Raw genomic sequence first — 24,483 nt, forward strand, 5'->3', positions numbered from 1 at the left:
CCAGTGTATCTATTTTTGTCTTTACCCCTGTGTGACATGCAATACCATGGTAACATAAACAGAGGTGTCTGTCTCAATGATGAGGTTAAGCTATAAATAGTAAAGTATACTCTTATGAGATCCTGAAAGTTGCTAACTTATACACACCTGTTCTTATGACATAACAAGTCCACTACAAGGTGCTCTGCCTAATTTCAAAATCACTCAAATGTAGAACATTTGAGTGGGCAAATCTGAAGAAAGCAGAGGGCAGAGAAATATTAAGCAGAGTGTGGCACAGATGGGATGGGGGAGGCATTCCAATATTATAGTAAAGTTCTTCTTTGTTCAAAACAAAGGCAACATCATATAGAGAAATAGCAGCAAATGAACTTGAGTTGTTGTTATGAACATATATGTTTAACTTTACTATTGTGAGTAATCCCAATGGCAGGCATTCTTCCTGTTTATAAAGTTATGCCAGAATGCCACAGAAGTTTACAAACCACTGAAATGCTTCCCAATTTTTCTATCATGGGACACAGATCCAAATAATTTGCTGCTTCAAGCAAGATACCTGAACACCACGGTTTACCTTGTATAGCCTTGATTTACCATAAGAACACACAAACCTGCTGGATCAGGCCAGTGGAACATTTTGTCCAGCATCCTGTTCTCACAGTGGCCAACCAGATGCCTATGGGAAGCCCAAAAGCAGCAACTGGTATTCAGAAGTATACTGCCTCTGAAGCAGAGCACAGCCATCATGGCTAGTAGCCATTGATAGTCTTATCCTGCATGAATTTATCTTAGTCTCTTTTAAAGCGATGCAGGTTGGTGGCCATCACTGCCTTTTGTGGGAGTGAATTTGATCGTTTAACTATATACTGTGTGAAGAAGTACTTTCTTTTGTCTGCCCTGAACCTTCCAACATTCAGTTTCATTGGATGTCCAAGAGTTCTAGTGTTGTGATAAAAGGAGAAAAACCTTTCTCTACCCACTTTTTCCTTGCCAAGCATAGTTTTATACAGTTCTATCATGGCACCTCCTATTTACCTTTTTTCTAAACTAAAAAGCCCCAAATGCCACAACCTTTCCTCATAGGGAAGTTGCTCCATCCCCTTGATCATTCTGGCTGCCCTTTTCTGAACCTTTTCCAACTCTACAACATCCTTTTTCAGGTGAAGCAACCAGAACTATACACAGTATTCCAAATGCTGTTGCACCATAGATTTGCATAATGGCATCATGATACCAGTAGTTTTATCCTTTCCTAATTATCCCTAGCATGGAATTTGCCTTTTTCACAGCTGCCACTATGAAAATCCAAAGCACTTTATCAGAAACCAGCTGGTAGGATCTCATCCCAAACGGTGCAAAAAATTCAATCAAATTTAAGACGAAAACCAGGAACACTACAAGTAGTAGGCTGGCAAGACTTGGACAAGAATATGGTATCTTCTTAATCATGGGAAAAGACATCAGATTAGGAATAGAGAGGATACAAGCTCTAAATCTGACTACAGTATAAGAAGTCAGTACAGAAAAAGCTCAGTATTAGAGCAGTGAGTAGGGGAAGAGGTGATGAGACAAAAAAACAACAAAGTAGACCAAGGTAGGTCTCCTAAGGCAGGCATGGGGAACCTTTGGCCCTCCAGATGTTGCTGAACTACAACTCCCATCATCCCTGGCCATTTGACCATGCTTGCTAGGGCTGATGGGAATTGTAGTTCAGCAACATCTGGAGCCAAAGGTTCCCCACGCCTGTCTGGGTATACACAACTGAAATGAACTCAGTGCTAAGCAAGATTCCCCCCATGAATTGGCTGAAGAGAGAGTGAACCAAGCATGCACTGTTTGAAGCAGCTTCCTCTTCTTTAAACAGGGGGTGGGGGAGGCTGCAAACAGCGCTGCAAAACAAGTGCCTGTTTCTTCACTGCTGTGTGACAACTTGGAACTGGTAAGTCTACAACAGGCGAGAAGCCTGCTGTCATTTCCTAGAAGTTCTCATTTATATGTGTACTGTATCATATCAAATTACAATATATATTGATCAATTAGCTTTAATTGATTAAATTGGCATATATTTGCGTATGATTAAAACCATTTTTGAAAAAATGCTTTTTTTGTTTTTTTTAAGAAGATGCCTGCTATAATATACACTGGCAAAATGAATTTGTTAAGTCTTTGATATACCACAAGACTGTTGTTTTTCCTGCAATACCAACTGACATAGCTACCCCACTGAGAATGGGTTCATAGTGTTGATAATTCTACAGTACGTATAAATGTTTTGACTGCAAAGAAAAGTATACTGTTATGTCTCCTATACCCTCAGTATAAAAATACATCTTAATATATTACAGCTGTATGATTGTTTTCACATATTGTGTCTAAGTAACAGCAGTAGGTAATGGGATGTTTTATCAAGCGGTTAAACTACATGTTATTTTAAACCTGCCTTTGAATCTCATGCTTAGGATTCCCCATTTTTTTCCTTTCTTCTTGAAAGCAGCCCTGGTAGCCTTGCATTCTTGAGCTGTTGTATAGTTACTTACCAGCTTGTAAACTTCAAGGTCAGTTTAAGGTCACGTACTTGTGAAGGCCTTGTGATGAAAGCAGATATGAGTACTCAAGAGAGATCAGATCTCTTTGTTCAAGCAAGTCTTTTTGCATTCTTGGAGGTAGGGAAATACACACGAAGTAGAAGCAAAAAGATTGCAGGATAATTATTTTTATCTTGGGCTCCCATCTTTATCACTTCTGCAGGTTTGGAAACTTAACATGAAATAAAGATTTACACTATTTTTTATTTAACTTTAAATGCCATGAAGGGAAAGGCTATAGCTCAATGGTAGACCATCTGCTTTGCATGCAGGTTTCAGGTTCAGTCCCTGGCATCCCCAGGTAGATCTGGAGAGATTGACATCTGAAATCTTGAAGAGTCAGTGCTAGCCAGTGCAGGCAATTCTGAATCAAATAGGCCAACTCACTATAAGGCAAATTCCAATGTTCTATGAGGTGCACAGATTAAACGAGTGACTTCATTTATATTAGCCAATTGCTATACTTTAAAACAATTTGATTAGTTTTTCCAGAGAAGTCTGAATTAAAGCCTAGATATGTTATAAGTGAGAACCCAGACGCTAGTTATTTCTTCCCTGAGTACCTAATCATCAAGGTGAAACACAGCCTGACTCCTGAACTTTGTGTCAGTCTGTTTAAAATGCAAAACAATGCATCTGATGGCATGTGACCGAATATTTTTGATAAATTTGTCATCATTAGCAGCACTCATGCCAGCAAAGAAATTAAGCAGAAATGCAATAATGCTTCATTAGAGAAAGCTTAACTGCCCTTAATTAGCAGGCTTTGCAAAATATTTTTCAGACGTTTTCTACAAGCCCAAATAAAGACATTAAGCATACACTGGTATTCACACAACTGTGTAGAAGAAATGATCATGAGCAACACCTGAAACGTGAATAAAACCATTAGCAAAAAGACTATGTGAATTATTCCAATATGAGCAGACAAGGAAAAACCTTCTCTGACCAAACCTGAAGTTACTTGGGAACCATATAGGACAGGAGTCACTAACATGGCATCCAGAGGCCGAAGAGTGCTTTTGAGTGTTACCCTGGTGACCACATATCTTCTGAGCTCCCCTCTCCTGCTCATTGCCCCCTTGGTCATGAGGCACTGAGGATGACTACTTTTTTCTCCCTTCGACAGCTGGAGGTTAAAAGAGTATCGTTCTTTTCCATTTACTCTTTCAGCTCTATGTGTTTTTTTAAGGCTCAGATTAATTCTACCTATTATGCAACTTATACCCAGGCCCCTGGTATATACACACGTTCTCTTTTTCTGTCTCTCAGGAGTGTGTTTGTGAGATATGAAGGAGGGAGGGAACACGTGACCAGAAGTGGTGGCGCACACAGCACACTCAAAAATCCAAATGTGCCCACATGCCTAAAACCCTTGATATAGTGGAATAACTATTATCATTATTATTATTATTATTATTACCAATAATTAGGCTGGGTATGAGAGCCAGTGTGGTGTAGTGGTTAAGTTGTTGGACTACGACCTGGGAGACCGTGGTTTGAATCCCCACACAGCCATGAAACTCACTGGGTGACCTTGGGCCAGTCACTGCCTCTCAGCCTCATGAAAACCCTATTCATAGGGTCGCCATAAGTTGGAATCGACTTGAAGGCAGTACATTTCCTTTTTTTTTTACATACCATGTATTTAAAGAAACCTGGTAGCTGTAGTTTTTTAAGGATACTGGAAATTGTAGCTCTGTGAGGGATAAATAAGAGTTCCCAGGATTCTTTTGGGGAAGCCATGTGCTTTAAATGTGCTTCTAAAAAAGAGAAAAGACCTAAATTCTTCCAAGGAGTAGTTGACCAAGAAAGCAGTATTTCAGACTCTGTTGAATGTCTCTTGGGAGATTAGCAGTGATTACTTCCCTAAAACTTGTGACTTTCAATTTATTGATTTCAGTTCAGTAACTCCTAAATGTCTATTTAAACCTCTATTCTATAAGTGCATAAAACATTGAAATTGAAAAGTCACGATTTGGCTTGTGTGTATTTTTAAACATTATAATTTTATATACATATGTGTGCGTGCGCGCATGTGCCTATATATACACAGGCACACACACAAATAAGATAATAAATGCTTAAAAATCAAAAACAAAAAGAGATGACCTGATTTACTGTAATTAGTACACTCATTTATTGTAATTAGCATACTCAGAGTTCTAGATTTTGCAAATTCAGAAATCACTTCAGGAAGGGCAGAAACAGAATGTTATATACGAAACCCTTATCATCATGTAACACTAGGCCAAATCATAGAATGAAGTGAATATGTGGGCTTCCATAGAGGAGATCACAGCCACTTTGCCTATCCCTGGTTCTTTTAGTTTAGTGCAGCACAACAGCTAAGCCAAGGTTTGGCTTACCATGTTGTCCAAACAAAGGCTCGTGGTTAAGTTCTCTCCTTCTTAACCTTGAGCTGTAGCTAAGGTTTGTTCTTGGCTACAGCTCATAGTTAAGGAGAAAGCTTAACCACAAGTCTGCATTCAGGTGACATGCTAAACCAAACCTTGGGTTAGGATCATAAAGGAACAAAACAGATGCAAGCTCCTCCAGATGTTTTGGACTACAACTTCCATCAGCCCCAGCCAGTTGTGGTCAAAATTGGGTGTGTGTGTGTGTGCATGGGGGAAGCAGAGGAAAGGAAAGTCCAGTTGAGCAAATTAAGTTCATTGGATGTCCCCCTTATCATCTATTTCTATAGCACCATCTGTGTACATGGTGGTTTAAAAAAACCCCACCAGGTTTGTCATGTACCTACACTAAGAGGCATACAATTGGAAAACAGACACAGGAAAATAGAAGGGGTAAAACAGGGAGAGTATATGTGGTTATTTAATTACAGTGTATTTGTTTAGCTACAATAGGGTATTGGGAGAAGGAGTTTGCTCCAAGAGCTTCTTGGGAAAACTGATTTTGAAGAGGGGCTGAAAGGAAAGGAGCAAGTCACATGGAAGCATTCTGTAAACATTTCAGACAGAGGGTGCATCGAGAAAGTAAAGGATGTGTCATTTTGGGAAGTAGGAGACTGTGATGATGATGATGTTATTACCTGCCCTTCACCCTGAGATCCAAGGGTAGGTCACAACAATTAAAAATACATCCTTAAAAACTATTTAGAACAAGTAACAATCACAATAATAGGATGAGTCCTAAAATATACATCTGAGGTGTCAAAGGCCAGGGTAAAGAGGCGTGTCTTCAGCATTTGCCAAAAACTGTATAGTGAAATTGCCAGATTCACCTTTGTGAGAAGCAAGTTTCACAATTAAGGGGCTGCCACAGAATGCCCTCTCCCAGGCTGCCACCATCCTGAGCTTCTGAGGATGGTGAAACTATGAAGAGGACCCCCCTCTGCTCATCTTAACACCTATCAGGGTCTGTTGGGAAGGAAATGGTATTTCAGATATTTGGTGCCTAAGTTGTTTAAACATTAATGTGATCATTTTAAATTGGGTTTGGAAACAAACTGGCAACCAATACAGATGTTTTAAAACAGGAATTATATGAGATCTAAGTGGAACCCTAGTCAGGAATCTGGCTGCTGCATTTCAGACCAGATGAAGTTTCCAAATCGTCTTCAATCGCAGCCCTGCATAGAGTGCATCAGATGCCTCAGAGAGCTGGAGTTCCAAAGAGTGATGGCCACAGGGAGTGAGTTGTCAAGAAGAGGTGAATAATTGAAGCGGCAAGAGTTAGCAAAGGACTGAATGGGGGGGGGGAACGGGACAAAGTGAGAAGTGGCTAAAAGAATTACAAGGTTTTGTGCCTTGGTCATGAATGCATGAATGCATTTTTTCTTGCCATGGATTCTAGTACATGGCAAAGGTTGGGGTTGCATCAAGTGCTAAGACTTCCTCACATTAGCCACTTAATAGACTGGTCACCTGTATTAGTAATCTGGGGCAAGTGATATCAAGTAGGAAAGGAGAAGCTGGAGCCTTTTAAGGAACTTCTTGCCTTCCCTGTCCCCCCCCCCCACGTTTCATATTTCTATTTCAAGTATTTATGTATTTTGAGGGTATTAAATATTTACAGTTATCTGAGGCAGTTTTTGAAATGCAATTGTTTTGGTGTGTTTGAGGTTTTTCTTAACAAGAAACCATAATTATCTCTTGAAATTTTAAAATATAAAATTACAATTCTGTGCATATGGTGTGGTAAAGTGTGTTTTTATGTGGCTGATCTTGATTTTAAGGAGTAAATTGCACTTTAGGCGTGTGTGTGCATGTGCACGTTTGTATAATATGTAATGATGTTAAAAAATTAACCACAAAATACATGTGGATAATCCAAAATAGCACACAATAGAGGGAATGGATTCAGAGGACAAAATGCGTGCAAAGGTTTCCAACGTTCTGTTTCTGAATTTAATCAATTTTCTATAAATTCTAAAAGATATTGCAGGTTTGTGGTTTTCTAGTTTATTAATGTCTCAAAGAAAATAAAGTTTACTTTACTTTTTCATTTTAGATACCTCAGCAAGATGAGAACCATGAGTAACTTGTTGGTTTCTGTTCCTAGGTTCTCAGGCATCACAGCTAATGTGACCTATACATTATTTGATTAAGTAATGGTAAAAGACGAGAACTATCAACACCTTGTACTACTAATATACAAGACCAAAAATAAGTCAATAAGATGCTACATCTTGTGGGAATTTGCTCCTACAAATTGTAGTGATGGCTTTAAAATAAGATTAGACAAATCATGGAGGATAAGACTATCAGTGGGTACTTGTCGAGAACCAGGGGACCCTGGATCCAGGGCTGGGGAAGCCCCAGGATCCCTTCCCAGTGCAGAGTGACTCTGGGGGGGGGAGTGCACACCCCCAGCTCCGCAGATGGGAGAGATGTCAGATGGGGAGGATGCTCCTGAAGATCTGGGGGGAGGAGACATGCCCCACCACTCTCCGATTCTCACAGGAATGTCGCCCGCTCACATGGAGACCCTTCCTTTGCCGAGCGTCCCAGGAGAGCCGTTGGAGCAAGACCTCACATGCGCAGCAACTCTCCCCCCCCCAGGAGTCCTTGGCTGGCCCTTCAAACGCCTCCCTGCCAGAAACATCTCCTCCCCCTTCAATGGAGCCAGCACCTGAGGAGTCTAGACTGTCTGATGAACAGACGTGTGTCACCCCGTGCATGACGCCGAGAAAAGAGGCTTGGTCAGAAGGAGGCACCGCGCAGGAGTCAGAGGTTGCAAGCGAAAACCTTTCCTATATAAGCCCGCACCCCCTGTTGTGGGTGCCAAGTCAACTTCCCTTACATGCTGCAGAGTAAGCCTGAGTAGTTAGTTAGGGATTACAGTGAGCTAGTTAGTGACCTCTATGAGACGCCTTGCCTTTGATGCTACTTTAATAAAACAAGAATTGATTCCAGTCTCGCCTCCGTTTCATGATTCTTTCTCTGGGCAGGACAGTACTAGCCATGATGGCTGTGTACTAGCTCCTATATTTGAGACACTAAGTTTTCGAATACCAGTTGCTGGAAACTATTGGACGGGAGAGTGTTCTTGAGTTCACGTCCTCCTTATGGGCTTCCAGTAGGCATCTGGCTGGCCACTGTAAGAACAGAATGCTGAACCAGATGGGACTTTGGCCTGATGCAGCAGGGCTCTCCTTATCAGGAAACTGAGATGGTACTCTGCTAGGACTCACCAGCTGAAACTTTGTATCAAAGAGCCTCTTTGAGACCAATTACTGAAAAGGTTTTAGAAGCAACATTGAAGAAAGAGCCGAGGCTTCAGTTTTTGTGTATTTGTTGTTGTTGTTATATGCCTTCAAGTCGATTACAACTTATGGCGACCCCATGAATCAGCGACCTCCAATAGCATCTGTTATAAACCACCCTGGTTTAGCTTCTCAAAAAATCCATGGATTAGTACTGATCACTTGCAGTCCTTCTCAAAAATGGCTACAGAATGCTCAGATGAAAAAAAGGTTGGTACCTAGTCCATTATAAGAATGGAAAAGGCAAGCATCATGAACAGTGAGGTGTGAAAACCCCTTTTCAGGCCATCCAAGGTGTCTATCACTCAATCATGTAGGAGCAAATTCCTTAGTTTTAACCATGTGCTGTGTGAAGTACTTTCTTTCTTCTGTCCTGAAGGTTGGAAGAATCACTTGCTGCAGCCCCTAATCATTTCGGTCGCCCATTTCTGCATTTTCCAGCTCTACAATATCCTTTGTGAGGTACTGAAGACAATATTTCAAGTATAATTGCACCACAGGTTTGTATAATGGCGTTATATCGGCAGTTTCGTTTTCAATTCTTCAAAATGATCCCAAACATAGAATTTACCTTTTGCACAGCTGCAGTACCCTGGATTGACATCTTCATTGCGCTATCTGCTATGACTTCAAAGTCTCATTACTGGGCAGTCATCACTGCTTCAGACTTCATTAGTGTATATGTAAAATTAGGATTTTGTGTGTGTGCTTATATTGAATGTTTGTTATATTGTTTACCCAGGCATTTGTTCCTGCAACCTGGAGATCACTGGACAGAAGAATGTTTTTAAGTCATAACTGTGATTTAGAATGTTTTAAAACTATTTTAGAATGCTTTTATTTTATTGCTGTGAATTTCTTTTGTTATGTTTGCCACCCTGGGCTTCTTTGGGAGGAAGGGCAGGATATATACAACCAATAAATAATCATTTCATTTGCCATTTTAATGCCCATTCATGCAATTTGGAGAGACTGTTTTGGAGATCCGTTTATACTTACTCTCTGCTTCCTGTTCTTAAACCAGTTCCTGATCCACAAAAGGACTTGTCCTCTTATCCCAGGGATGGGGTACCTCTGGCCTTCAGGCCACTCATTGCCACCCAAGCAGTCCATCTGGACCCGCGAGGCCATTTTCCTCAACCCATGCCCACCCACCCACCAGCTGACATCATTAGTGATGTCATCTGGATAGGAGGACAGGGTTTAAACCTGCAATGGCTGTGCAATCCCATTCCCAGCAGGGAACAAGACTTGCACAGCCAAAGCAGCAGTGTTACTTTAAAGAGGCTTTTGCAAAGACTTTTAAAACAGCTCTGGCGCTCCCATTTGTTCAAACCGGAGTGTGGGGACTGTCTTAAAGTCTCTTCCAAATCTCCTCCCTTCCTCCATTAATTTCCTGACATTGGGGACAAAAGAGGAGGGGGAGACTTGGAAGCACCGGGGGCGGGGGTGGTAAATCCGGTGCTTCCCATAACTGCCTCAAGCATTGGCTTCCTTCTTTCCCTCCTGGGGTGGGGGTAGGAACAAGGGAGAGAAAGCTTTCTTTCTCTCCTTCACATCCCCCTGCTGCCACCGCCACCGGCAATGGCGCTCAAGCAGAGTAGGAAGCCAGCGTTCTCAAGCTCCTGCTGCTGTGCAAAGCACAAGAGGAGCTTCTTTCTTGGATAGCAGCTGGGGATGCTTGGGAACTCCCGCAAGGAATTTTGGCAGGCACCTGTCAATCACATGATGGCATAATGACATCACATGATTTACAGGCAATCGGCCACACACACTTGTCAAACTGGGCCCGCAAGGCCAATTCTGATCAGGCCCATTGAGCCAAAAAGGTTCCACACCCCTGTCTTATCCCATGACTGTTAAGCCTACTCAGGTGTCTTTGGTGAGGGACTTTATCAAAAGTTCTTTGAAAGTCTAAGTACACAATATTGACTGGATCATCCTCTCTATTGGGGGTCACCAGACTGGCACCCACGAAGGCATTCACTGGCGACCCTGGACAGGGGCCCAGACTGTGCTTTCTTTAAAAACAAAAATAAGTCACTGGCCTTCCTAGAAAGTAAGTTATATAGGATAAATGTGCAGGTGCCCTTCTAAGCAATTTCTGTGAGATGAGCCAGCCTGGCTGCTCTTGCTGCTGCCTGAACTTGAAGAACTCAGACACAGCTATGGTTTTTTCTTTTATCGTAGTAAGAGAAAGTTTCAATTCAGTGTGCTTCATGAATTTACCTACAGCTTACTCAGAACTCAGCATCTCTCTAGGTCTAACTAGGCACACCTTCGCTGCACTAAGAGGTTGACTCAGCAACTACTCCCCTCCCCTCACTTGGCATAAGTAAGGCTGGGCAGGCACCTTGCTTGCGTGTGCTGACTGTCACTGTTGGGACCGTGCGTGCAGACAAAGTCTCCACCTCAACTTTTTCTGTTGAATTTCCTGCCACATTCGCCTCCTGGTGCGAGGCGAAGGCAGAGCCCCTGTCACTGTCTCGTCTTCCCACTCAGAGGGAGGAGGGCTGTCTGAGGGTGCTGCAGGCACAGGGAGAGGGGAAGTATCAGGCTGGAAAACAAGCAGCTGGCCAGGCTGACTCTCCACAGGGGTATCTGGAGCTGCTGGGGTTGAACTGTCAAAGTCCAGAGCTGGGGTGCCTTCTGAGTCTAACTCCCTGCTCAGCCCCTCACTGGCTCAACCATCCTGCTCTAAGTCCTCCTCCTCTTCCTCCACTTGTCAGTCCACACCTCTCCAGCAGGGCCCCCGACACCTGCTTCCAGTATTCTTGGTCAGTGAGTGAAGTCAGAGTGGTGACTGATACCAGGCAACAGGAATCCCTAGGATCCTAAAGAGCTGCTGTTTTCCCCTTTCCTTTAATGCACTTTCCTACTTCTGTTTTATTTTTCTAGTTCTTGGAATCTCCGTAGTTTGCCCTTCCTTTTTCCTTAGCAACCGGGACGCATTCATTCTGTGGTGGGTTCCTCTGAGATCAGGTAGTCCCTAGAAGTATAATTCGGTGTATACTACTACACAGTAAGTGTGGGTGGATGTTTCGGACCGCCTCCCCAAAATAGCAAATGCAAAATGTAAAAACTTTGCAAAAGGTTTGCTGTGCAGGAAGCTAAAGACCACACACTCATTACTATATAGTTAAACTTACAGTATAATGGTATACACGACTTCTCAGAAGTATGTATCTTTGCATTTACTGGGGTTTACTCCCAGGTAAGTGGGTACAGGCTGGCAGCTTAGGCTTTGGTTTAGGGTTGGCCTTGAGGAAAAACAGGATTCTTGTGCCTTTAGCAGCTGCATGGGAGGTGGAAATTCAATAGATTCTTTTCTAATATGGGACACCAATTAAGGACAAAGCTTCACCATGACAGTACTATCTGTAATTTTGTGTTATGCCACACCCCATGGAAGCGATCTTGTCACTGGTGCCAACAGCATTCTCTCAAAAATCAAAATGGCCCACTTGTCTAAAAAGATTTGCAACTGTTCTATATGCTTTTTGACACTCTCAAAGAACTCTAAAAGGTTAGTTAAACAGGACTTACCTCTGCAGAAGCCATCCTAGTTCTGCTTCAGCAAGACCTGTTCTTCTACATGGTAATTCTATATTTAATCATGCTTCCCTGCAATTTTCCCAGAAAAGACATCTAATCGGCCTGGAATTATGCAGATCCCCTATGGATCCCATTTTAAAAACTGGCGTTACACTGGCTACTTTCCAAGTTACATATTTTTGTCAGAAGATCAGCAATTTTCACATTTTTATTACATTTTTTATTATACAGAACTAAAGGATACAAGAATAGAATAATGTAACAAGAACCTCAGGGGAGAATAACAATAATCAAGAAATGCAAGCAATTTCACATTTGAGTTATATAAGAACTCTTGGGTGGATGCCATCTGGACCCAATGATTTGTCAGTTTTTAATTTCTCAAAAAGCCTTAGAACTTAATCTCTTCAGCTATGTGCCTCAATTCCACAGAGTCCTTCCTGAGAAACTTAGTTCAGGCACAGGGATCTACCCTACATATTCTACTGAGAATACAGATGCAAATAATTCATTTAGCTTCTCTGCAACCTCTGTCCCCCCCTTTATTTATATTGGATTTATATCCCACTCTTCCTCCCAGTAGGAGCCCAGGGCGACAAAGTTTGTGTTCCTTTTTGTTGTCATTTGGATGAGGCATCCATTCTCTGAAGGAATGACATCCCCTTGACTCTGGAGGTGCCTTTCCTGATCTGCAGTATACTTTCTGAGTTTCTATGATTGTGGTTTTGAACAACCTCAAAGCATTCTAAAGAGATTTTAACCTCTTGATTTTCACTCTCATCTGCAGTCCAAAGTGCTGTGTGTCTTTAGCCTTGGAAAAATGACATGTGGCAATAATATCCTGTGGTTTGTTACCTTTGAAGGTAGAAGACAAGGATCTATGCACACCTCCTCTCTGCAGAGTCTCATCTGACAATTTTGGGAAAGATACCAGCCATCCCTGTAGAAATCCTTCAAGGTCTGAATCCTTCATTCTCTGTGGGTCTCCTAGAACATTGCTTATTCCTGGGGAAGCAGATCTCATGGTCACCAAGTCTGTACCAAAGCTCACACTCCCCCTGTATTTGATGGTTGTGTCCTCAGTGGTAGTAGGCACTAGCTTGACAATCTCCTCAGCTTCACCAACCTGGTCTGTTAGGATTCCACTGGGTTGTTAAGACTAATTTAAGGTCTTCCTGAAGAACTCTTACTGGTTATGGAATTTCCTCAGGTTTACCATCTCATGTGTTTTCCCTCCGAATCAGAGTTACCTGATGGGAGCAGGAGCAGCTATAATGTGTGGCATAACATGGTACTGCACAGTTTTATGAAATCTTTAAGCAAATTAAGCTTAGCAGCCAAATCCTGGATCCTCCAGTGCCAAATGTTGGCATCTGGGTGGTAAATAGTATTACTCAGGCCATGGGGTTGGGTAGGGGTGAATCACATGCATGGTGAAAGTGACCAGCCCAGATGCTATTGAGTGGAATGAAAGCAAACCTTGGTCAAGCAGACTCTGGCTAATGGTTTAAGTAGGCAGGAAGAGGAAAAGCAGCACCACAAAGAGTCAGACAGAGAGGAGACAGGCTCCAGTGATTACTGTAAGTGGTTCACACAGAGATTTAATGTGGGATGGGTGCCACCTGCACTCCTGTTTAATTTGCACAGTTTACATGACATTGCAGACAAAGGGAAGGTGTGTTACTGCTTTTCCCTTTAAATCCAAATCAAAGCAACCCACTGAAAATGCGATAAGTGAAGGAAAAACCATCTCTGCTTTGCTGTGCTCCTCCCATGTAGGCTCTTTCCTCTGAAGCTTTTTGCTGGAGGATGGATTGTTACTTAAGATACTCCCCTTTCTCCACCCACTAAACTCTCCATGAATTCCATTTCACTTCCTGTCGCTCAAGAAGCAACTTCTGATTGGCTGCTCCCAAACTGCTGCAGTCCTCCATTCGTTTGCCTCTTGCCCAGTAAACTGCCTTCACTCCTGTTCTTTCGAACTCTTTCCACCCAAATTCCCTCGGGCTTTGCAAAAGCAAAGCTGAACTATCCCCACAACTTTCCTGCACAGTGGGGGCAGCGGCAGTGCCTACTTTTCATTGCAGAATTGTTTCTCTCTCTCGCACACACACAAAACCTATCTCCGACTACCTAATTTAAAAAAAGAAAAAGGAAGAAAGGGTTTTACTAGGAATAGCGGGTGTGTGTGTGTGTCTAGTCAGCATAATGTCAATTTCACACAGAGGTGCTCTCCTGGCCTCAGCCTTTAAGCCCAAACAGCCATGAGGATTGCACCCCCCTCTCCATTCTGAATTCCATATGCCCAATTTCCACTATGACAGAAGGCGTGCGCATACACATACAGACACACACACACACACATTCTTCCACTAAAAATTGCATTTCATAAGTACTTAATAAAAAAGGGGGGTTGCTATAAATATGTCAGGAGGAAATGAAACTGACAGAATAAAGTTTTTCGTGTAAATTGCACCCCCACGCTATCCCGGCTTCAGCAAACTCCCTCCACTTTTCTCCATTAGCAATACTCTGGAGGGAGCAATCATGTAAATTTGGGGGTGGGGCCACAAGGAAACAGCGATACTAAATGTGACTGGAAAACAGCAGATTGGAAGATGAGTGAACATTGAAAATCTATTGCAATGGAGGAAAGCTTCATCTTTAATAAGACGTTTAGCTCCCGTGTGAATCAGCCCTGTTAAAAGATACAAGATTCATTAGCAGTTCCAAGTGACTCTCATGAAACTCCTTGTACCCTAATAAGGCTCAGGAATATATAATTTCCCCAAAACAATTAAGTAAATATAAAATAAAACACCTGACTTTGCAGGAGCCCATGACATCATTTACCAATACAGAACTGATTTTTTTTTTAATGAGAAAAGGTGGGATGAGAGAAAAAAGGGAATCAGAATCAGGAAAATTTGGAGGATCAAAAATACACTGCACCTCAATGTAAGGGCTCATCTTTTCTTTTCTTTAATTTTATTTTTGCTTAGATCCATGTTTTGTTAATGTATTTTTGCTTTTTCTGAGGCCTTTGAGCCCAGTCTGCCTGTTTGTCTTCTCTTTCAGAGAAGAGATTTTGTGCTTTGAGCATTTTCCTCCTTCAGTGTTTGAGGCTGCTCTTGGTTATTTACTCTGAGCCAGCCTGTTCAGGTTTGGGTGTTTGTCTCATGAACAGTTTTGAATGGATGCAGTTTTTGTAGGGTTTTGTTTTCTCTAAAATTCTTTGCATTTCAATTTTTTACTTTGTTTATTCTTTTGTGAGACTCAGACTTTGCTATTCTAATTTTGCCTCTATTTTTACCTAAATTTATATCCCATTTGGACTATTCTGGATCCTCTATATCGGATTTTATCCTGGATTCATTTTCTGAACTTTCCCTGAGTCCACAGAAGCTAGTTCTTTGGATCCCTGTTTGGATTAGTAGCTATAATTTCCACCAACGCTACCTAAATCAGATGAGGGAAACCTTTGACTCTCCAGATGCTGCTCAGCAACAACTCCCATCAGCTCTAGCAAGCATGGCCAATGGCCAGAGATGACAGGGAGTTGCAGTTCAGCAATAGATGATGGACCAAAGGTTCCTCCCACCTACTCTAAATCTTTACATTAAACTGCTGTAAGGCTGGGAATTTAGTCAGCTTTTAACTAGTTTGGACTGGTGGGAGTTTTAGGAGGATGCAGTTTAGGGCTTAGTAATATATATACTTTATTGGTAGCTATTTGGCTGTTTTTATTTGCCAATCTAATATTGTTTTCCATTTATAAATTGCTCACTTATTTTTATTCATATATTCTTTTTATTCTCATATTTCAGTTATTGCTGAGCTTGCAAGTTTTCATCATTTCTGTGCTTTGATGTAAATTATTCCTTTCAATTTATTTTATTTTTAATCTGATTCTGGTCCTTTTCTGATTTTCACCACTACCTCACTGGAGCAAGCTCAATGAAGGGAAATTTAAGAATCTTGTTTCAGATAGCTGCTGATAGTAGCTCACCAGTAGATTCTATGAGTGGGTTTGAGGACCACAAGCTCTAAGTGGCCATCTTGGCAGTGATGTCATTGCTCTTCCTGAAAAACTATGGTGTATTTAATATTATTTCTGAGCAGGGAATGGTATAGAGATACTGTGCCCAGGATTTGGAACTCCTTGCCCTGAAAAGCCCAGACAGTTCCTTCACTTATGATATTCTTTTAGCTGATTAAAAACTATTTTACTGGGCTCTCAGCTTGAACAACTCAGTATTTTGCTCCCTGTTATGATATTGCTTATCTCTTCCTGCATGCTCAACTACATGTCTTAATGATGGATGTTTAATTGTATTGTTTTACAAATACTGATCTGTTTTTATTGATACTATTAACTGTCTTGAAGGTACTGTTGAACAGAAACTGTGGACTTAAAAAAAAGAAAAGAAAGTATTCTACTTACTTCAAGATAACAGAAATATGTTAAGTAGTCTTTTCCTACATTTCATACATTTGTGTGAGAACTAGGAACAATCAACTCCTTAGGACAAATATATATTCAGACGTTTCAGCAAGTGCCATAAAATCAATACTAAATTATGCCATAGGGAATGTTTGTATTATAAGCAAACATTAATGGTTCTTTTTTATACTTAGATAGGTATAACACCCATTTAGGGTTGTATTTTTTTGAATAAGAAATTGGCTTTAGGCTTACAAATCAGCATATCTTCAGTATTAATTGGGCAATCCTGTGAAAGTCCAGCTGCAATAGCTATGAGAGGACTACAATGAGAGGTCTATCAGCTAAGGTGCCATGATTGCCCAAGAAAACATCTCTTGGAAGACCTTCTGTCTTCATTCTCATGACTTAATGCAAATTAACAAACTTGTGGGCTTCCAGAGAGGACAAACCATAGGACAAATATTGATTACAGATTGTGATGAGCCCAGGTTTGGATGACACTCCAAGACTAAGCTAAACCGTGGCTTAGTTCAGCACAGCAGCAAAACAACCCAGGTAGGAGCAAAGTGGCTGCAACCACTTTGCCAGAAGACAGCATGTTTGTTCATTTGTGCTAAGCCATGGTTTGGCTTAACATTATGTGCAAAATGGTTCTGGGAGCAGACTAGTGAAGCTTTTTGCTGATGTATATGAAACTAACAAATGGGACCTACAACTAAATGTTGCAGCATGGTCTGCTCCTGTTTATGATATTCCAATCCATTCCATTCTTCTCCCCACCCAGTTTTCTACCCCCAAACTGTTAGTCAGCAATTTGTACTCCCGGAGCACACTCAGCTTTCATTGGGTTGCTTTTATACTTCTGCAAACCATAGGGTTATCCTAATCCTACAGATATCTTTCTCTTAAGTACAGATGATGCAATTTTGGCTATATGGGAATAGGCACTCGGAAGACTTAAATCCGTATTAGTATAACAGTTATGATTTATCAATGTTCAACTTTATGCATTGGGACAAAATTATACTGTTAACAGAAAACTTTACCACAATACTACTAAAGCTGAGATTCTGACATTTTACCCCACTCACTCAAGTCACATATATATTAACTGTTCAAGGAAAAAGTCCCTTTTGGTGATAAATGTTTAAAGGTCCTATGTTCCTAAAAAAATTTTAAAACTGGAGGAAAGCAACAGGACAGCAATGAATCCAAGGAAAGCAACCGTTAGTTATTAACATATTAACCATACAATGTACTTGAACATTTACCATTGTTTTCTGCACAAAATGACAACATTTAAAAAGACTGTAGAACACTGTCAAGATTACTTAGGCTAGAATCTTAAAAGAGGAACAAATTTTGGAGGTGTCAATAAAAACACTCATCAGGTCAGCAAAATTTAAATAATTTTTCCAGTTTCCTATTTTATGTTTACTGAATAAAAATGCATATTTATTGGTTGCTCTATCAAACTTCTAAAACTAATTAGCCTCCATAATACCAGGGGCACAATCCGAAATAGCTTGACATGCAGCGAACATATCTTTTATTTCTACAGAATGTGCATTTTCTTAGAGGAGCAATTTGCTGCTTCGATATACACCTGAAAGGGTTTTATTTGTATTACACCTAGATATTGTTTTAAACTAGGTTATTTTAAAGAAACTGTTGCACCCCAGACGCAAGGGGAATTAGACCAGGGAGAGGAGTCAGATGAGGACGAGGTCCCTGGGGACGTTGTAGGTGGGGGGGCTCTGTCAGCCCACAGGCTCCCTCGCCCATCCCTCCTGTAGAGGCAGATTCCGCCCTGTCGGCAACTTCCCCGCCTGAACCATTGGGAAGCAACCCATCGCGCGTGCCAACCCCACCCATGTTGGAATCTCCGCCTGGCACTTCAAATGCTTCCCTGCCAACCAGCTTCCCGCTCCCTGAGGTCGCACCGACACCTAGCGAAGCCCACTGTCAGATGGGTTGGCTGAGGCTCGCCCCCCCTCACCCCGCACGAGAAGGTGCGAGAAGAGAGACTCTCAGAGGGTTGAAGTGCAGAGGAGCTGGTGGTTACAGGCGAAGACCTTCCATACTTAAGCAGGTGTCCACCCCGACTTCAATGCTGAGTCAACTCTCCCCACACGTTGCAGAGACTGCTTAGTTAGGCTAGTTAGGGCAAGCAGTGAGTCAGAGCAGACAGGTGCATGAAGCGCATTGCTTTGGATGTAACCATCACAATAATAAAGCCTTGCCTCCGTCTCGTGCTCTGGGCAGGACAGAAACAATATAACAAACTTTCAAGAAATATAATTTAAATTAATATGAACTGTTATTAAATTAACGTTTTCCTCATCCTGGTAGCCATCCAGTTCAGATTTGAAAGCATGTATAATTTCACTGTTAATATACTAGCTACATTAAATATTCAGGATCTAGGAGGCATCTCTAAAGGTAATGCACAGCTAAATTGTATGCATGGAAGTAAATCCTACTGAGTTTAATAGGGCAACTTTCACGTACGGGCAGGATAGCAACCTTAAAATGAAGCTCACTGAGACTGCGTCACTGCACACTAACATTGCAGAAATAATATTATTGTATGCTTATTTTATTATTCTCTCAACTTCCAGGGGAAATATATCACATCTCTCTTTCTGCTGGTAATGGGCAAGAAAAAAACAGCTATGTGAATAAGAACACACCATTGATTTAACATCGGAAGACAACCTATCAGGAAAGCTTTGGAGTGCAACAAATACTCAGCAGACCAAAGACTGCCAATCTATTTCTAAACATCCACAGGACAAGCAGAATCTGAGCCTCCTCCCCCCTTTTTTTAAAAAAAGAATTCTGAATTGCCAGGAAGTGTTTACTCAAACATTGAAAAAAACTGTCCATACCTTGTTGAAGATAGCCAGCTATTATCAAATCATTGTAATTGTTTGGGACAGTGAGTTCAGCATAGATACTGTATAACCAAATATGTACCTACATGTATACTTAGAAGTAAGCCCCATTAAGTTCAACAGGACTTACTCCCAAGTAAGTATGTTTAGGATTGCAGTCTTATTCACAGTATTATCTAGCAGCATACTGTACCAATGCACAACCACTGATTTCTTTGTTCAAAATGGTTTTGCATTTGACACACTTTTAAGGCACTACAGGAATACTTCAAGCTGCCCTTGAGAAAGCATCAATGGTTTTTCAGATCTATGCATAACAGCCAAGGTTTAAATTTTTACTCACACTTAACTACAAAGTACATTTTAACCTACATTCGTAAACAGTCATTTGGCTGGTTTTCTATGATATGCAAGTATTGCTCTAAGCAACCAGGCAGAAAAACTTTTGAACATGGAAAGCAAGGGGGGGAGAGGGGTCCCTTTCAAGCTGTAAATGTCCCCAAATCTAATATGCATGGGTTAATTTTTTGTGGACTGGTAACTTCTTTAGAATTATTTGCAAGACTCTTTTAAACACCAAAGTGCTGGTTTTGCTGGGTAGAAGAAGATAAAGAACTGCTGAAAGAAAAATTAACACATCAACCAACTACACAACCTCCATCACACACAGTATGAACTTGATGGTTCCCACGCACTGAATTCTGGGTAGCCAATAGGTATATACAGATGCAAAGCAGATTGCACTGGCAAACGCAAGTCTGCATTTCTATTTAATCATTTTAGACAAATAAGGCAGAAATGTGGTAAAATGTGGTACTGTCAATACTATATTGTACTGCTTCTGTTGCAACAGCACAAATGTTACATGCTACAAAGTCCCACAGGCTTCCAAAAATGTACAGAGTGCAGTGATATATTTAATCTTTTTACAGAAAAAAGATACCTGCAGCAAACAACCTAGCAGCGGTATTCTTATTACTATTCTATATATTTCTGCATCAAGAAACAAAACAAAGTTCTACATAAAAATATGTCTTAAGCTCCCCCTTGTGGACTACAGTGTATGGTGTTTTTTATTTTAAAAAGAAATGCATTTATGCATTACCAAAAAATGATAAACAAACTTTCATAATGACTAGTTTGCCATTAAAACAACATTCATAACTTTTTAGTATGACTCTGAAAACAATTAAAGGTACAGTCAACCTCTGCATTTCCTAAAAAACAAAGGGGAAATCTGAGGTTCGCTACCTGAGCAATCCCAACTTTTTTTTCCAATAAATAAGAACATTTATTAAAGCTGTAGCTGATACAAAGACACCTGTTGCCTTCCGAGTATAAAAATACCATGATCAATATACTTCATGTCATATCATTTTACCTGTTTGTCTGCCACTCGCTCTCAATATATGTGGTTTTACTTAGATACTCTGTGCAGTACACTTATTTAAATTCACAGTGCTTTAGTTAAAAAATGTCAATAATGGAATGGCTACATTAAAAAATCTCACTAGAAGAACATAATCACACTTACAAATGCTACTTACATATGGGAAACTTTGAACAATTATCACACATCTAAATCTGAAGCACGGAAAGAGTATGTTTTGAGAACAGGGTCATCTTTACCAATTTTTTCTTCCTTTTGAAGTTTTATTGGATTAATTCTTGCTACCTTAATTTCACTCCAAATCAGTCCTGTTCAAAGTGTGTATACATCTTTATGTTTGCATGCGTGTTCTTAGCAAACCTTAGCAGCCAATCCAAACTTTGATGACACAGTAAACTGGTATATTTACTTTTCGCTTGCATACACTTTCCTTCTATTGCAACAGAAATACGATTCTCTGATCTCTAGTAGGATAAAATCCATTTTAAATAGGAAAAAGAAGTCAATAAAATAAAGCTGTCATTAACACACACCCCACTCTAGACATACATCTAAGAAAAACTGTTAAAACAAAGCACTAAGCATGATCAGCCACTGCACTTACCTCTTCAACTGTCAACGGCATACAGATCCGATACTCCTTCATGAGCATATTCCTACACATTAAATGCAAATCAGCAATTTAGAAGAAACGTAATCACAGTGCACCCCAACTGCAGCAAAATAATTTTTTTAAAAAAAATTTAAAAATGAAAAACCATCAAAATCTACAGCACACCGTAGTATGTGTGTTTCACAATGTTGGTAGAAATTGCCACTGCCACCATCTAGAAAGCTGACCTAGCAAAAAAAAGGGGGGGAAACCACACCAGGATTTCTTCTGTCTTCCAGTTTTTCTCCTTCAAACTGAGATCATGTGATTTTTCACACACACATACACAAAGGAGTCTCAGACATAAAATGCTATCATAGTGAACGGAGAAGCATCCACTGGAAATGCATTAAAATTTACTATTTCTTTGCAGTTACATCAAGACATTTCAAGGGGAAAAAGGTAAAAAATAAATGAAATAGTCCACAAATGTTAATGTCACCAGCAGTGGCAGAACACTGGATCAGCAGCAGCAAAGACGCGATGCTTATTTCCAAGACAAAGGGTTTATAACGTCTCCTTCGCAGACTTGTAAACAAGGCTCTCTCCGCCTTACTCTACGAGAGCTACCGTTATGCATTCAGCATTACTGCACCGGGAGGAAGCGACAGGATATGTCTCGGTTTTTCCTCCCACCTTTGATCGTTCTTGGGGGCTGGGTTTTCCCCACCAGAGCACTGTGTACGTACTGGTCGGGTCGTATCTGGTCGTGCTGAGAAGTCTCTGCAGCAGCAGCCTTAGAAAGGGTGTGAGAGTGTGTCTGACATCAGCAGCCACAGCAGGAAGGATGGCCCCATCCGGCCAATAGGGAAATGGCATAGCAAAGAATGTGAGCGTTTTAAACAAAACAGCATGTCTCTGCTAAAGTGCCAGCAAGCAAATGGAAAGCAAATTGCAAGTGAATTCTGGGCAGCCACCATAAAAACCCAAAGATATAATTGCTCCCCTCTTTTTTCTTTTTGTTCCAATGCAAGGGGAAGCAATTGAATGAAACCGATATATGGCAAATTTACAGACAATTCCGAACAGTGATAGCTCCTACACTAAAAATGTGTCCCCAGAGATCTGGGGAAACTTCCTTTACCTGATGTGTTTAGACATAAACCTAAACATGAGAAACAAGAAACTCCTCAATGGATGCAACAACTCCTGTAAGAACTTTTATGCATGGCGTTTTTTATTTCTATTGGATCAACCAAGAATTATTATTATTATAATTATTCTGGTCCCAGCTCTGCTCACTCTTCTACTGGCCGTTCAGAAGACTGGTGTTCTGCTGTCTGCTATTTCTACACACTGGCCATTTGGGGAGCCTTGGGGCACAATGCATTTCACACATCTGCTACAACTGTACTAGAGCATTTTAATAGTAGCAAAGCATTTCTCACGGCCTTTGTGATTCCTGTAAAACCTCTGGAGGCACTCCAAGAAAACCAAATGAGTCATGGAAAGAAGAAACTATTTAAAAGGATAATCGGCAAAAGAACCTGAAGAGCTCCCTTCCTGTGTGATTCACTCATTCAGCTCCATCAATCTCATGAAAGGTCTTCTGCTCTTTGAAAAAATGCCACCCTCTTTTCCTTAATGCCTCCAATTGCTTGGAGCTGCCTCCCACAATGCCTCAGTGCAACAACTTTACTTCCTGCAAGCCCCTCTTCAAAATTAGTATTTTCTTGGAAGCCTTTGAAACCTCCTTGTCCCAAGACTGATCCCATTTGTTACCAGGCCAAGTTCAAGGTTCTAGTTTTGGTGTACAAAGCCCTATGCAGCTTGGGACCAGGATACTTGAAAGACTGTCTTATATACTCAGTTGATCACTGCGCTCGGCAAGTGAGGGCCTCCTGCAGATCAGGAGGTCCGTTCCACACAACATAGGTAGCGGATCTTGTGGCACCAACACTTTGGAGTTCCCTCCCCTTAAATATTAGACAGGCACCATCTCTGTTATCTTTTTGGTGCTTATTGAAGACCTTCCTCTTTCAACAAGCCTTTTAAGTTGAAACCTTATCCCAGTCTGCATCTGTGTTGGAATTGCTTTTTAATATGTTTTTTAAACCTTTTTTTAAAAACAGTATGTTTTTAACCTTTTTTTAAAAGATGTCTTGAAAGTTTTAAAAAATGTTTTTAAATATGTTTTGTTTTAATGTAGGTACAGATCATGAACTGGTCGTATCGAAAATCAGAGTAAAGCTAAAGAAGAACAACAAAACAAATACAATTTAAATAACATCCCAGAAGAATATAAAGATCACATAAGAAACAGGTTTGAGGCTTTAAACTTAGTTGATAGAGAACCAGAAGAACTATGGAATGAAGTCAGAGACGTTATCAGGGAAGAATGCAAAAAGACAATACGTCTAGTTAAAAAGAAAGAAAGACCTCAATGGATGACTGGAGAAACTCTTCAAATGGTTAAAGAGAGAAGGAAAGCAAAAGCAAAAGGAGATAGAAACACGGTTAGAACCCTAAATGCAACAATACAGCGACTAGTACGTAGGGACAAAGAGAATGATTACAATAGTTACTGTAAAGAAATAGGACAACAAAAAGGGTAGAACAAGAGCCCTGTTCCAAAAGATTAGAGAAATGAAAGGGAATTTTAAACCAAGAGAAGGGATGTTGAATCAACAGGGGAACACACTGACTGACTGAGATGAAATAAAAGGAAGATGGAAGCACTACACAGAAGAACTGTATAAAAGAGATGCAAGGATGTCAGATTCATTTACAGAGGAACTGTATAAAGAACCAGAAATTTTAGAATGTGAGGTGAAAGTTGCTCTTAAAATACTTGGAAGAAACAAATCACCAGGAATAGATGGCATACCAATAGAGTTGCTACAAGCTACTGAGACTGAATCTGTCCAAATTTTGACAAAAATCTGTCAAGAAATATGGAAAACTAAAAAATGGCCCACAGACTGGAAGCGTTCAATATATATCCCAATTCCAAAGAAAGGGGATCCCAGGGAATGCAGTAATTATTGAACGATTGCCATAATATCCCATGCAAGTAAAGTAATGCTCAAGATTCTACAACAAAGGCTCTTACCATATATGGAGTGAGAAATGCCAGATGTCCAAGCTGGATTTAGAAAGGGAAGAGGCACCAGAGATCATATTACAAACTAACGTTGGATAATGGAACAGACCAAGGAATTTCAGAAGAAAATCACCCTGTGCTTTATAGATTATAGCAAAGCCTTTGACTGTGTAGATCATGAAA

At 40.7% G+C, this 24,483-nt stretch overlaps 1 protein-coding gene and 1 long non-coding RNA gene across 3 annotated transcripts in view; one reads left to right on the forward strand and one right to left on the reverse strand.

The window, feature by feature from the left end:
* Positions 1-21,991, reverse strand: part of PITPNC1 (phosphatidylinositol transfer protein cytoplasmic 1) — a 223,282-nt gene extending 201,291 nt beyond the window's left edge. Inside the window, exon 1 of the mRNA XM_061615570.1 lies at positions 21,210-21,991. Within this exon, the coding sequence (XP_061471554.1) occupies positions 21,210-21,269 (60 nt within the window). The 5' untranslated portion in view covers positions 21,270-21,991. The remainder of the gene's footprint in view (positions 1-21,209) is intronic.
* Positions 1,871-20,274, forward strand: LOC133379737 (uncharacterized). 2 transcript variants are annotated; one of them, XR_009761250.1, is made up of 4 exons: positions 1,871-1,939; positions 8,696-8,816; positions 12,735-12,829; positions 18,940-20,274. It is a non-coding gene; the product is annotated as an uncharacterized LOC133379737 (long non-coding RNA). The 2 variants fall into 2 exon arrangements; XR_009761251.1 differs by lacking the exon at positions 18,940-20,274 and adding an exon at positions 16,259-16,336.
* Positions 21,992-24,483: the final 2,492 nt, after the last annotated feature.

The sequence above is a fragment of the Rhineura floridana genome, chromosome 3 (assembly GCF_030035675.1).
Source record: "Rhineura floridana isolate rRhiFlo1 chromosome 3, rRhiFlo1.hap2, whole genome shotgun sequence".
Classification (NCBI taxonomy): Eukaryota; Metazoa; Chordata; class Lepidosauria; order Squamata; family Rhineuridae; genus Rhineura; species Rhineura floridana.